The sequence below is a fragment of the Coregonus lavaretus genome (genome assembly GCF_964263955.1).
Source record: "Coregonus lavaretus genome assembly, chromosome: 4".
NCBI lineage: Eukaryota > Metazoa > Chordata > Actinopteri > Salmoniformes > Salmonidae > Coregonus > Coregonus lavaretus.
Genome location: NC_139991.1, coordinates 22152057 through 22167904, shown reverse-complemented (window position 1 = coordinate 22167904; position 15848 = coordinate 22152057). Strand labels below are relative to the sequence as shown.

Genomic DNA, 15848 nt, shown 5'->3' with positions numbered 1-15848 from the left:
TGACCCAAAACACATGGCCAAGGTAACAAAGGAGTGGCTCAAGAAGAAGCACATTAAGGTCCTGGAGTGGCCTAGCCAGTCTCCAGACCTTAATCCCATAGAAAATCTGTGGAGGGAGCTGAAGGTTTGAGTTGCCAAACATCAGCCTTGAAACCTTAATGACTTGGAGAAGATCTGCAAAGAGGAGTGGGACAAAATCCCTCCTGAGATGTGTGCAAACCTGGTGGCCAACTACAAGAAACGTCTGACCTCTGTGATTGCCAGCAAGGGTTTTGCCACCAAGTACTAAGTCATGTTTTAAAGAGGGGTCAAATACTTATTTCCCTCATTAAAATGCAAATCAATTTATAACATTTTTTAAATGATTTTTTTTGTTATTCTGTCTCTCACTGTTTAAAGAAACCTAACATTAAAATTATAGACTGATCATGTCTTTGTCAGTGGGCAAACGTACAAAATCAGCAGGGGATCAAATACTTTTTTCCCTCACTGTATAGGGAATAGGGGGGCATTTGGGGCACAGCCTGTCTGACCTCCCTGCTTATACAGCAACGCAGCGGGTAGAAGTGGCACTTTCCTCCCCGCGTGGCTGTGAACGAGGGAGGGAGGGAGGGATGGATAGAGGGGTGGAAGGGAAGAATGTGATGGAGGTTGTGGATGAATAATTGCTAACCTCTTTGTACCCGGCTGGCTGTATAATATGCAGTGTCAGGGAGTGTGCGCTGAGACTAGCTGTTCCATGCATGAATTAGCAGTGGCAGTGTGTGTGTGTCTGTGTGTGAGAGAGAGAGATAGAAGAGGTTGCAGATGAGCTTAGTCAGAGCCTATATGCATGTTTTGTTCTGTTGATGACATGAAATGGATGACACACACTTTTCGACAATCTTGTAGCATGTCATATCATGCCCTGAGTATACTGTAGTGTATTTTCGTACGTCTTCATCATATTTTCCCGGAGTACGAACGCATGCACGTATGCTACGAACGCATGCACGCACGCATGCACACACACACACACACACACACACACGCACACGTACACACACACGCACACGCACACGCACACGCACACACACACACACACACAGACACAGACACACACACAAATACATAGATGATTGGTATGTCCCATTGTGCCGCTATGATGCTGGTGCTATGGTGCTGGCAAAGCCAGCCTGTAGTGGTCCCGTGAAAGAGGAAGATCAGTATTTTAAAAACTTAACTTAAACTAGTTCCTCACCCTAAGTCTATGGAGGAACTATCTAACATCAAGTTGTAAAATAACCTCTCTCTCAACATCAACAAAACGAAGGAGCTGATCGTGGACTTCAGGAAACAGCAGAGGGAGCACGCTCCTATCCACATCGACGTGACCGCAGTGGAGAAGGTGGAAAGCTTCAAGTTCCTCGGTGTATACATCACTGACAATCTGAAATGGTCCACCCGCACAGACAGTGTGGTGAAGAAGGCTCAACAGCGCCACTTTAACCTCAGGAGGCTGAAGAAATTCGGCTTGGCCCCTAAGACCCTCAGAAATGTTTACAGATGCACAGTTGAGAGCATACTGTCGTGCTGTATCACCGACTGGTACGGCAACTGCACTGCCCGCAACCGCGGGGCTCTCCAGAGGGTGGTATAAAGATAATCAAGGACATCAACCACCCGAGCCACAGCCTGTTCACCCTGCTATCATCCAGAAGGCGAGATCAGTACAGATGCATCAAAGCTGGGACCGAGAGACTGAAAACTGCTTCCATCTCAAGGCCATCAGACTGTTAAATAGCCATCACTAGCAGGGTACCACCCAGCTACTCAACCCTGCACCTTAGAGGCTGCTGCCCTATATACATAGACATGGAATAACTGGCCACTTTAATAATGGAACACTAGTCACTTTAATAATGTTTACATACTGCTTTACTCATCTCATATGTATATACTGTTTTCTATTCTACTGTATTTAGTCAATGCCACTCTGACATTGCTCATCCTAATATTTATATATTTCTTAATTCCATTATTTTACTTTTAGATTTGTGTATTGTTGTGAATTGTTTGATGCTACTGCACTGTTGGAGCTAGGAACACAAGCATTTCGCTACACCCGCAATAACATCTGATAAATATCTGTATGTGACCAATAACATTTGATTTGATTAGATTTGAAAATACTGAAATTGGCCTTTAAGCATCACCATATTCTTTTGAAATTGCGTTTTCAAAATATTGGACTCTGTAGATGAAATTGAAAGCCTCGACGACACCCGGTATTTCAAATTTTACACACAGAGCTCTCTATCATTTTACAGCTAGTTTATATTCCGCTGCCGCCGTGCTCCGGGGAAATGGTTACTTGCATAGTGGAGTCTTTTGTTTAGGCGTGTAGATAGCTAGCTAGCTAAACAATGAACCATAATCCCAACTCATAACATTACTACCCTGCATGAATCAACAGGTAGCTAAAACTAAACAACTAGCTAGGTTCAATGTTAGCTATCTAGCTATCAATAGGCTATAACTAGCAATGCAAATGGCTCTAAGAAAAAAATAATATTACTATACAGATCATACATGTAACGATAGCTAGTGAGCCAGTCAGCCAGCTAGCTAACAGTATGCTGTAACTTGCAATAAAATTGACTTTCTGACTAAATTATTATTATTATCTGAAAATGTAGCTAGCTAGACTCTCTTCCCTGTATACATGGATGAACGCTTCTCCCTCTCTTTCACGGATGCCATGGTTGTAATCCAGACAGGTGTTTTATACAACAGCCTTCTGTGTTCTCTTATCGAATCCCTGCGCATTTGCAATCAAACGCCTGAATTTTCTCCATCTCCTTAGCTATCATACTCTGCTTCCACTGGGCATTCCACTGATTTCAAAACTCGGTCCTCCAGAAAGTGGAGAGCCTTAGCAACACTTGTGCTGTTCTTTGTGATATCTTTCCAAAAAGCCGCTTTAGAACGGATTACCTACAGACAGAAGCATGCTACATGGCAGACAAATCCGAACTCATCTCTCGGCATGTCCAGCCCATCCATTATCTCAGCCAATCATGACTAGCGGGAAGGTTTGTGTCTTTTTCCATGGCTAAACAAACTAGTCTCGTAAATTAACTATTGTATTCGTATTTACAGATGGCATACATGTATGTTTTTTAGGGAACATGAAAGTTCACAAGTTCCAGAAGGCATTTCTGCCAAAAAACGCATTTTGATAAAAAAAATAAAATTACGTTCAAATGCCTTTCCTGTGAAGTAGTGACACGCGAATATGCCTAGTTTCCTGAAACTAGTCACATATGACTACAGGTTCATCTGCCTGACCTAAAGCCCATTCTTAAAGGAAGCTGCTATAGACCACTAAGTGCTTACAGTCAGTAAAATATAATAAATAAATATGCCATTTAGCAGACGCTTTTATCCAAAGCGACTTACAGTCATGCGTGCATACATTTATTTATTATTATTATTATTTATTTTTTTGTGTATGGGTGGTCCCGGGGATCGAACCCACTACCTTAGCGTTACAAGCGCCGTGCTCTACCAGCTGAGCTACAGAGTATCTGGATAATATGTGTGAAATGCTTGGTAATGTACTGTATACCCCAACATACCTGCCACCAGAGGTCTCTTCACAATCCCTAAGTCCAGAACAGACTATGGGAGGCACACTGTACTACATAGAGCCATGACTACATGGGACTCTATTCCACATCAGGTAACTGATGCAAGCAGTAGAATCAGATTTAAAAAACAGATAAAAATACATCTTATGGAACAGCGGGGACTGTGAAGAACACACAGACACGCATACGCACACACACGCTAGCACACACACTCTACACACACGTACATTGTAATATTGTTGTACATTTTGTATAGTAGATATATGATGTAACAATGTTATATGATGTACTGTTTTATATTTTGTTTTATGTGTGATGTAAATGCCTTAATGTGTTTGGGCCCCAGGAAGAGTAGCTGCTGCCTCGGCTGCATCTAATGGGGATCCCTAATAAATAAATGCAAAAGATGTGTGTCTGTGTCCCAAATGGCACCATATTCCCTTTTTAGTGCACTACTTTTGACAAGGGCCCATTTTTGGGACCCAGCCTAAATCAATGGAGCATATCCTCTCTTAAGCATTGAGGGTGTGTGTGTGTGTGTGTGTGTGTGTGTGTGTGTGTGTGTGTGTGTGTGTGTGGTATATGCTGAGGGTACACTCCAAAAAATGTTGGCGCTGGGTAAATATTGGACAGAACCCACAGTGGGTTATTTTGACCAAGCCAGTTGGTTCGCATGAATAACCCAACATGTTGTGTTGTTTGGATTACCCAGACAACCATCAGTTGGGTTTGTATTCACCCAGCAGCTGTGTCTTTTTTAAGGTATTCCATAGCTTATTTTCAGGAGACATGACCTATTAGGGGCGTGGCTTTCAGATAGTTATTTTTGGCCACCAGTGAGAGGAAATGTTTATGTTAACTTTGTACAGTACAAATGTATATTTCCCTTCAATATTTATGCACATTACATATTTTAATATAAAATTAATAACATTATTATTTACATAATGTAACAAAATGGTAGCTATCCCAACATTGAGATATGCAAAAGCTCTTAAAGAACTCATACACATGTGTAAGCCTCATTAAAGCTACAAAAGTGTCAGTGTTCAACCTTAGCATGTAATAACTATACAACATAACTGATGAACCGGAATTACATTTACTCTCACGGGTGGCCAAAAATAACAATCTGAAAGCCACGCTCCGACTAAGCCCAGCCTTCAATCTTCTGATCTGAGCCGCTGGGTCATATCTCAATAACCCAGCATCAATAACCCAGCATCAATAACCCAATCTTGCTCTTTTTAAAGAAAACATCCCAGCTAAGTGACCCAATGCATGCAACCGAGCAGTTGGGTCATCCAAACAACCCAGAATTGTTTAGAGTGTAGGACGACTAGAAAACACTGGGGGCTAAACACACACCAATGTCCATTTCTATGTGTAGCTGGTTGCTTTTGCATTTTTTGTCCTCTTGCTCTTCTTACTGGTTGAATTGGACTATAGTGCTGCGATATTTAAATGGATGATGATGTGTATTTATCTGTGTGTGTGTGTGTGTGTCTGTGTGTGTGTGTGCGTGCTTGTGTGTGAGTGTCCAGCTGAACTACGCAGAGTCCAGGCTGACCCAGCTGGAGGGCTGCCGCTGTGAGAGGACGTGCAGTGCCAACGGTGTGGTCTACAGAGACAAGGAGCTGTGGGTGGAGCCAGAGAACTGCAGGAACTGCGGCTGCATGGTGGGCATCCCACCCCTCACACAGATACAAAAGTCAATACTTTCACCTCACACTAGTCAATTTGTATATTTTTGTGATATTCAATTCAGTTCAATTTACAAAATAAAAAAACATTTAAACATGTACAATGTTTCAATAGGCTCTATGCACGCATCACTTCCGCATTGGTGTAAGGAAGTTTGAGGTTTTCCGGTTACCGGAAAAAAATATTAGACAGTGACAGTAGACCGTTATGATGGCAGAGAAGAAGTTTACAAGGTGTTTGCTGGAGTTGCCTAAAGTATCTGTTAATGATATATGGAGGGTCGTCCGGACATCCAGTACGACACCACGTAGCAAACTGGATAAAGGCTTCCAATTTTACGTTTCTTATTTTCTTTGCAACTTTGAAGGTAATATGCTAACACTAGCTAGCCTGAGCTAGAAGCCTTGCTTTGGTGTTTTAAGTCATGACTCCGTCCTGCTTCGGGTTAATCATGCTTTAAATAAAGTTGAATCATGTGTATATACCTCTCACTTCATGTGTTTGTACTTTTATGAAAATATCAGGTAAAAACAGGGCTACAAATGAGATCTCTGTGAGATCCCACTGCTACCGCTCAATGAAGAAACTAAAGCCACCACACCAGCTGAGAGTAGGACTAGATTAAGTGACACGTTCAAAGTTCTGTTGAACTTGTTCAAGGTTCCGTTCAACACGTTTTATTCGTTTAATGTTACCACATCTTTGATTGCCATTGCTAAGAGAACACTTTAGAACTTTAGTGGTTTTCACGATAGCTGAAAAGTGGTGGCCTAATACAGACCAGGGTAACTAAGTGGGAATTGCCATGCTTTGTTGTTGGGTCTGTTGTAAACAAATTGGAGTTTGGTTTGAAATGTAAACAATAATGAGATTACTATTTTTTCCTGACTTGATGACTACAATGACAGTAACATATTCCACTCAGCTATTCTTCAAACTGCTGATGTTCTACTCAAAACTGTCCTGTCATCTTTACTTCTTTCTTTATAAACATATGGCCCAACTTCCTTGCTTTTGTAATTCCTCACTTTTGAATGTTTCGGTACCTACTGGAGAGCTCTTCTTTGTCTACACCCATTCAGCATCGTTCACACCCTCTGAAGATTTAGCCCCACCCATCTCTTTAAGGATTCACATGTGAGGCTATGTACTAAACAACCAAACATTTCAAGACTAAAGGCTAGCTTATACTACGGGTGTGTTCGTAAATACAAACTGGAGTGCCAGAGTGTGCTCTGGTCATTCGTAAACTCAGAGCGTTGTCAGATTGTCCGTTCGTAAATTCAGAGCGTTTCTTTCTCAGTGCATTCAGAGCGCACACTGGACGCTCTGGCCGAGGAGTAGGGTTGATCCGAGCGTTCTGACCTAGCAACAGCAGTCAAGCAGTCAAGACGTTGGTTAGCTTGCTAGTTACTTCCAGACAAAAATGAGAGAACAGCTCACTCTGACCATTTTACTCACCCTAGTAGAGCTGGTTGGGCTGTTTTTATGTTATCCAGAGCATTGGTGACTGCAAATGTGCTTTTGCCAACGTTTACGGACACCGGCCATATTCAACGGGGGTTGAGCGTTCGTAAATTCGTCAGTTATTCTGCGCTCTGGCACACTCGGACGAGAGTGCTCTGAAATCGGAGTAGATAGCCAGAGGAAATGTACCAGCTACGTCTATCGACAGTTGTCGCAGTGACATCATAAACATTCTATTGAAATAGTTACAGTGAGGGGAAAAAAGTATTTGATCCCCTGCTGATTTTGTACGTTTGCCCACTAACAAAGAAATAATCAGTCTATAATTTTAATGGTAGGTTAATTTGAACAGTGAGAGACAGAAGAACAAAAAGAAATCCAGAAAAACTAATGTCAAAAATGTTATAAATTGATTTGCATTTTAATGAGGGAAATAAGTATTTGACCCCTCTGCAAAACATGACTTAGTACTTGGTGGCAAAACCCTTGTTGGCAATCACAGAGGTCAGACGTTTCTTGTAGTTGGCCACCAGGTTTGCACACATCTCAGGAGGGATTTTGTCCCACTCCTCTTTGCAGATCTTCTCCAAGTCATTAAGGTTTCGAGGCTGACGTTTGGTAACTCAAACCTTCAACTCCCTCCACAGATTTTCTATGGGATTAAGGTCTGGAGACTGGCTAGGCCACTCAAGGACCTTAATGTGCTTCTTCTTGAGCCACTCCTTTGTTGCCTTGGCCGTGTGTTTTGGGTCATTGTCATGCTGGAATACCCATCCATGACCCAATGTCAATGCCCTGGCTGAGAGAAGGAGGTTCTCACCCAAGATTTGACGGTACATGGCCCCGTGCATCGTCCCTTTAATGCGGTTAAGTTGTCCTGTCCTCTTAGCAGAAAAACACCCCCAAAGCATACTGTTTCCACCTTCATGTTTGACGGTGGGGATGGTAGTCTTGGGGTCATAGGCAGCATTCCTCCAAATCCAAACAAGTCGAGTTGAGTTGATGCCAAAGATCTCCATTTTGGTCTCATCTGACCACAACACTTTCACCCAGTTCTCCTCTGAATCATTCAGATGTTCATTGGCAAACTTCAGACGGGCCTGTATATGTGCTTTCTTGAGCAGGGGGACATTGCGGGTGCTGCAGGATTTCAGTCCTTCACGGCGTACTGTGTTACCAATTGTTTTCTTGGTGACTATGGTCCCAGCTTCCTTGAGATCGTTGACAAGATCCTCCCGTGTAGTTCTGGGCTGATTCCTCACCGTTCTCATGATCATTACAACTCCACGAGGTGAGATCTTGCATGGAGCCCCAGGCCGAGGGAGATTGACAGTTCTGTTGTCTTCTATTTGCGAATAATCGCACCAACTGTTGTCACCTTCTCACCAAGCTGCTTGGCGATGGTCTTGTAGCCCATTCCAGCCTTGTGTAGGTCTACAATCTTGTCCCTGACATCCTTGGAGAGCTCTTTGGTCTTGGCCATGGTGGAGAGTTTGGAATCTGATTGATTGATGGCTTCTGTGGACAGGTTTCTTTTATACACGTAACAAGCTAAGATTAGGAGCATTCCCTTTAAGAGTGTGCTCCTAATCTCAGCTCGTTACCTGTATAAAAGACACCTGGGAGACAGAATTATTTCTACTTATTTCCCTCATAAAAATGCAAATCAATTTATAACATTTTGGACATGCGTTTTTCTTGATTTTTTTTGTTGTTATTCTGTCTCTCACTGTTCAAATAAACCTACCATTAAAATTATAGACTGATCATTTCTTTGTCAGTGGGCAAACATACAATATCAGCAGGGGATCAAATACTTTTTTCCCTCACTGTACTTTTATAGTGGAGTCTTGTTTAGACATGTAGCTAGCTAGCTAAACAATTAACCATAATCCCAACTCATATCGTTACTACCCTGCATGAATATGCAGGAAGCTAACCAACCAGGTTCAATGTTAGCTAGCTAACATTAGGCTATAACTAGCAATGCAAATGGCTCTGAGATACGAATAATATTACTACACAGATCATATACATAACGTTAGCTAGCTAGCCAGCCAGCTATCGTTAGCAACCTAGCTTAGAGTACACTTTAACTTTAAATGAAAACGACTTTCTGACAGAATTAGAAATGTGTAATATCTGAAAACGTAGCTAGCTAGACTCTCTTACCCGTATACATGGATTAACTCTTCTCCCTCTCTGTCACGGATGCCATGGTTGCCCTTAGACAGGGTTTTTTTACACAACAGCATTCTGTGTGTTCTCTTTTTGACTCCGTCTGCATATTTGCAATCAAATGCCAGAATTTTCTCCATCTCCTTAGCTATCATACTCTAATTCCACTGATTTCAAAACTCGGTCCTCCAGAAAGTGGAGAGCAACACTTATGCAGTTCTACTACATGATATCTTTCAAAAAAGCTTGTTAGAAAGGATTACCTACACATATTGACCAGCTCATATTATAGACAGAAGTGGGCTACATGGCAGACCAAGGTTGGTGTCTTTTTCTGTGGCTAAGCCAACTAGGCTCGTAATTTAACAATTGTATTGCATGCAAGTTTGTTATTAATTATGTTCCAGAATGCATTTCTGCCAAAAAACGCATTTTGATCAAAATGATAAAAAAACTTTCCAATGGCACTCCTGTGAAGCAACATACACCTAGTTTCCTGAAACAAGTCACAAATAATGATAATTAGGAACAGTAAACAATAAATAACAATATATATATATTTAGTATTTCTTCTCCCTTCTCTTTCTCTCATTCTTTCTCTATTTCGTCGCAAAAGCTAATGAGCTTAATTGTGTCCACAACAAGGACAATGTAATAGGGTTCAATATGATATAATGAGATAATGTAATATGATGTAATATACTAAAATAGGATATAACCTAATATTGAACACAGGTACAATACCTGCCTCAGGGTATACAGTATAAGCCTCTCTCTTGTTTGCTCTTTCCCTCTCTCTCGCTCTCTCTCTCTCTCTATCTCATCTCAGCTCTCGCTTGTTCTCTCTCTCTCTCTCTCTCTCTCTCTCTCTCAATTAAATTAAATTAAATTCAGGCTTTATTGGAATGTCAAACATATGTTTACATTGCCAAAGCAAGTGAAATAGAGAAGAAACAAAAGGGAAATAAACAAGGGAAATAAACAATCAAAATGAACAGTAAACATTACACTCACAAAAATTGTAAAAGAATATAGACATTTCAAATGTTATATTATTTGCAATGTTGTAAACATGTGCAAATAGTTGAAGTATTAAAGGGAAAATAGATAAACAGATAAATATAGGTTGTATTTACAATGGTGTTTGTGCTCCACTGGTTGCCCATTTCTTGTAGCAACAGTTCACATATCATTCTGCTGTGGTGGCACACTGTGGTATTTCACCTAATAGATATGGGAGTTTATCAAGATTGGATTTGTTTTCAAATTCGTTAATGGTCTTTGTAATATGAGGGAAATATGTGTCTCTGATATGGTCATACAGTTGGCAGGAGATTAGGCAGTGCAGCTGAGTTTCCATCTCATTATGTGGGCAATGGGCACATAGCCTGTCTTCTCTTGAGAGCCAGGTATGCTGATGGCGGCCTCTCTCGATAGCATGCTCACTGAGTCTGTACATACACTAGTCAAAGCTTTCCTTAATTTTGGGTCAGTCACAGTGGTCAGGTATTTTGATAATATGTACTCTCTGTTTAGGGCCAAATAACATTCCAGTTAGCTCTGCTTTTTTGTGGATGCTTTCCAATATGCCAAGTAATTATCTTTTTGTTTTCTCATGATTTGGTTGGGTCTAATTGTGTTGCTGTCCTGGGGCTCTGTGGGGTCTGTTTGTGTTTGTGAGCAGAGTCCCCGTTCCAGCTGGCAGAGGGGACTCTTCTCCAGGTTGATCTCTCTGTAGGTGAGGGCTTTGTTATGGAAGGTTTGAGAATCACTTATTTTTAGTTGGTTGTAGAATTTAATCGCTCTTTTCTGGATTTTGATCATTAGCGGAAATTGTCCTAATTCTGCTCTGCATGCATTATTTGGTGTATTATGTTGTACACAGAGGATGCTTTTGCAGAACTCTGCATGCAATTTGGTGTTTGTCCCATTTTGTGAATTATTGGTTGGTGAGTGGACACCAGACCTCACACCTATAAAGGGCAATGGGTTCTATAACTGATTCAAATATTTTAAGCCAGATCCTAATTGGGATGTCAAATGTTATGTTCCTTTTCATGGTGTAAAAGGCTCAAATTGTATATTCCTTTTCGTGGCGTAGAAGGCCCTTCTTGCATTGTCTCTCAGATCATTCAAAGCTTTGTGGAAGTTACCTGTGGTGCTGATGTTTAGGCTGAGGTATGTATCGTTTTCGTGTGCTCTAGGGCAACAGTGTTTAGGTGGAATTTGTATTTATGGTCCTGGCAACTGGACCTTTTTTGGAACACCATTATTTTTGTCTTACTGAGATTTACTGTCTGGGCCCAAGTCTGACAGAATCCGTGCAGAAGATCTAGGTGCTGCTGTAGGCCCTACTTAGTTGGGGACAGAAGCACCAGATCATCTGCAAACAATAAACATTTAACTTCAGAGTCTAGTAAGGTGAGGCCGGGTGCTGCAGACTGTTCTAGTGCCCTCGCCAATGCATTGATATAAATGCTGACGAGGGTGGGGCTCAAGCTGCATCCATGTCTCACCCCCCGGCCCTGAGGAAAGAAATCTGTGTGTTTTTAAATAAACGTTTACTGCACACTTGTTGTTTGTGTACATGGATTTTATAATGTTGCATGTTTTCCCTCCAACACCGCTTTCCACCAATTTAAATAGCGGAACCTCATGCCAAATTCAGTCAAAAGCATTTTTTGATATCAACAAAGCATTTTGTTTTGTTTTGTTTTGTTTGTTTGTCAATAAGGGTGTGCAGGGTGAATACATGGTCTGTCGTACAGTAATTTGGTAAAAAGCCAATTTGACATTTGCTCAGAACATTGTTTTCACTAAGGAAATGTAGGAGTCTGCTGTTAATGATAATGCAGAGGATTTTCCTAAGGGAGCTGTGACGCGTACTGAGTATACGAAGAGGCAGGACGCAGACGCAGGAATTAACAAGGTCAAGATTTACTTAACAATGAGCAAGAGAAATAACAAAGATAGAGTAAACGACACGAAGCTAAACAATCACACTAAATAGGGGTGGTGATGAGATGATGAGGTGCAGGTGCGCTGGAGGTGATTAGGGTGCGTTGGGTTTCCATTCCGGTGTTGCCGAGGTGGTGCGCTCAGACCAGTGGCTCAGTAGTCCGGTGAATCAGAGCACCAGAGGGGAGCAACGGGAGGAGACGTGACAGGAGCTGTTGATGCATATCCCACGGTAGTTATTGTGGTCGAATTTGTCTCCACTTTTGTGGATTGGGGTGATCTGACCTTAGTTCCAAATATTGGGGAAGAGTTGATGATAATGTTAAAGTTTAAGTATAGCCAATTTGAATTTGTGGTCTGTATATTTTATAATTTCATTTAGGATACCATTAACACCACAGGCCTTTTTGGGTTGAAGTGTTTGTATTTTGTCTTGTAGTTCATTCTCTCAATCTATCTCTCTCTCTCTTTCTCTCTCTCTCTCTCTCTCCATCCTTCTTAAGACCAAGCATTCCCAACCAAATAATACTTCCAGTAATAAGAGTTCCTACCTCCTCATGAGCGTGTTGAACTCAGAAAATGTGTAGAATCAGGACAATCTCAGACCCTTGTGAATTAAACTTGCTGCGTCGCTGCATGTCGGGCCCAGGATGGAGTTTTGTGAGTGCGATTTCCTCCCGCAGATATCATGCCATTAACTGATATCCACCAAGCCCCGTGGGAGACGCCATTTTAGATTAGTCATGAAATGAAGTGGTGCATGGAGAGAGAGAGAGAGAGAGAGAGAGAGAGAGAGAGAGAGAGAGAGAGAGAGAGAGAGAGAGAGAGAGAGAGAGAGAGAGAGAGAGAGAGAGAGAGAGAGAGAGAGAGAGAGAGAGAGAGAGAGAGAGAGAGAGAGAGAGAGAGAGAGAGAGAGAGAGAGAGAGAGAGAGAGAGAGAGAGAGAGAGAGAGAGAGAGAGAGGGGGGGGGGGGGGGGGGGGGGAGGGGGGTTGAGAAAGAAGGAGAGATTGAGAGAGAGGGATATAGAGGGAGGGTGAGAGTGACAGAGAGAGAGAAAGAGAGAAAGAGAGAGAGGGGGGTGGAGAGAGAAAGAGATTGAGATAGAGAGATGGATAGAGAGAAAGGGTGAGCGCAAGAGAGAGAGAGAGAAAAGGAGAGAGAAGGAGAGAGAGAAGGAGAGATTGAGAGAGAGCGAGAGAGTGGGACAGAGAGCGAGAGAGAGTGAGAGAGAGCGAGAGAGAGCGAGAGAGCAGCAACCTGGGGAAAATATTCTGTGCAGTAACCTGAACACAGGATTACTGCACTTTCTCGATGTCCTAAACAAAAGTCAAATTGGGTTCCTACCAAATTATCGAACATCAGATAATTTATACTCTTCACACCTTAATTGATGAACCAAAACAAAACATTAATGAATTGGCAAAAACACTACAACAATCAACATCCCCCTATCTCACTCTTAACGACACAGATATAAAATGCCTCCTGTATGCAGATGGCCTGGTGCTGCTGTCCCCCACAAAATATGTTTCATAGCAACAATTAGATAATCTGCAACAGTTCTGTCAGACCTGGGCCCTGACAGTCAATCTCAAAACGACAAAAAGTATGATATTCCAGAAAAGATCCAGATGTCAGGGAAACCGATATCCATTTTTACTGGGCTCCAGGGAACTTCAACCTGGCTGTAAATGAACTGAAAGACAAAGCAAGGAGGGCTTTCTATGCCATTAAAATATCTATCGAATTAGACATATCAATTAGGATCTGGTTCAAAATATTCAAATCAATAATATAGCCAATTGCACTATATGGCAGCGAGGTGTGGGGTCTGTAATAGCATCCTCAGAGTACAGAGAAAAACTACAAACAATGCATGCAGAGCAGAATTCCCTCTTCTGGTCAATATCCAAAAAAGAGCCACCAAACGCTATAATCATTTTAAAACAATTGACCCCACATATAAAGCCCTCAAATGCCAAGAGGTGACCAGCCAGCTGGTTCTGAGGCTCAATTCACTAACCACTACCAACCAAACAAAGCCTCAGGACAGCACTCAGAAAATCAGATCCAACCAAATTTTCACAAAGCAAAATGAAAAATATATTACCTATTGGAGAAACCACAACAAATCTAAGTAAACTGCAATGCTATATGGCTCTAAACAGACAGTACACAGTGGTAGACTATCTGACAACTGTAACTGATAGAAAACTGAGGAAAATACTAACTATGTACAGACTCAGTGAGCACAGCCTGGCCATAGAGACCAGTCGTCCCAGGCAAACATGGCTGCTGATTCTGCCCCCAGGAAGAGATAGAGACAGAGCTGCATTTTCTGTGAAACTGTGATAGATATTTTGACATAAGAAATAAACTATTTCCCCACATTATACAACAATACGAAGAATTAGAAAACTTAAATGTTGAAGATGAACTTAAATACATAATTGGTGAAAAAAACAAAATGCTGTGTTTTAGCAGCCAAATTTGAGGCCTCCTGATACAACCTGAGGGACAGTCAGGGAGAAGTATAGTGTGATTATTCATATTTGCCTATTCTTTATTATTATTTGTTATAATTGCTGTTAATATGAGTATCACTATCATTATTATTGCTTAATTACAAACAGTCCAGTATATTCCATTGAGAGAGAGAGATTACCACCATGACTTCCTTCTATGAGTCTATTACAGAGTCCAGTTGATATGATTGAGTTTGATGGTTTGATTATGTGATTTGCACAAATAACAGATAAGTGAGGACTGATAAGTGAGGACATGATTTTTGAATGCAGTATGTTTTTGTCTGTATGTTTTGCACTCATCTTGTTGGCAGTACCACAGACACGCACACACACTGGGATGTTAGAGCTCTCTGTAATGCTATTTGTGTGTTTTAGGGTAATCTCTTGTCTCTACAGAACGGAGTGGTGGAGTGTCACAGGATATTCTGTCCCCCTGCCAACTGCTCAGAGGACTCTCTCCCCGTGAATGTGGAGGGCACCTGCTGCAAGAAATGCCGACGTGAGTACTGTCATCAATCCTCGACCACAGAGTAAGGAGTAAAATGTGCTGGAGCAACGGCGCTCACATGGGTCTAGGGCTAGGCTGTGTATTGTCTGAGAATAGAGACAGTGTATCCAGTGGAGTTATTGTTTTAGGTACTGTAGAATGAAGAAACATATTGGGCATTCACTCTTAGAAAAAAAAGTTCAGATTTGTTCATAAAGGGGTGCAAACGCTTGTCACTGGGGTGGTACCCTGTACGGTACTTCCTTTGTACATTTAGTTATAGGTACAGTGCCTTCAGAAAGTATTCATATCCCTTGACTTATTCCACATTTTGTTGTATTACAGCCTGAATTCAAAATTGATTAAATGTATGTTTTTTCTCACCCATCTACACACAATAACCCATAATGACAAAGTGAAAATATGTTTTTAGAACTTTTTGCTAATTTATTGAAAATGAAATACAGAAATATTTCATTTACATAAGTATTCAATACATGTAATAATCACCTTTGGCAGTGATTGCAGATGTGAGTCTTTCTGGGTAAGTTTCTAAGAGCTTTGCACACCTGGATTGTAAACTCAGCAAAAAAAGAAATTTCCCTTTTTCAGAAAAATCAAAAAAACTTCACAGATCTTCATTGTTTCCCATGCTCGTTCAATGAACCATAAACAATTAATGAACATGCACCTGTGGAACGGTTGTTAAGACACTAACAGTTTACAGACGGTAGGCAATTAAGGTCACCGTTATGAAAACTTAGGACACCAAAGAGGCCTTTCTACTGACTCAACACAAAAAGAAAGATGCCCAGGGTCCCTGCTCATCTGCGTGAACGTGCCTTAGGCATGCTGCAAGGAGGCATGAGGACTACAGATGTGGCCAGGGCAAA

General features: G+C 41.5%; 1 protein-coding gene across 1 annotated transcript in view; it reads left to right on the top strand.

The window, feature by feature from the left end:
• The window catches only part of LOC311128219 (protein kinase C-binding protein NELL1-like), a gene marked incomplete at both ends in the record, with an annotated part of 560800 nt that overhangs the window by 285634 nt on the left and 259318 nt on the right, over window positions 1-15848 (top strand). Inside the window, 2 exons of the mRNA XM_084160253.1 lie at window positions 5177-5311; window positions 14865-14967. Coding sequence (XP_084016379.1) covers window positions 5177-5311; window positions 14865-14967 — 238 coding nt within the window. The remainder of the gene's footprint in view (window positions 1-5176; window positions 5312-14864; window positions 14968-15848) is intronic.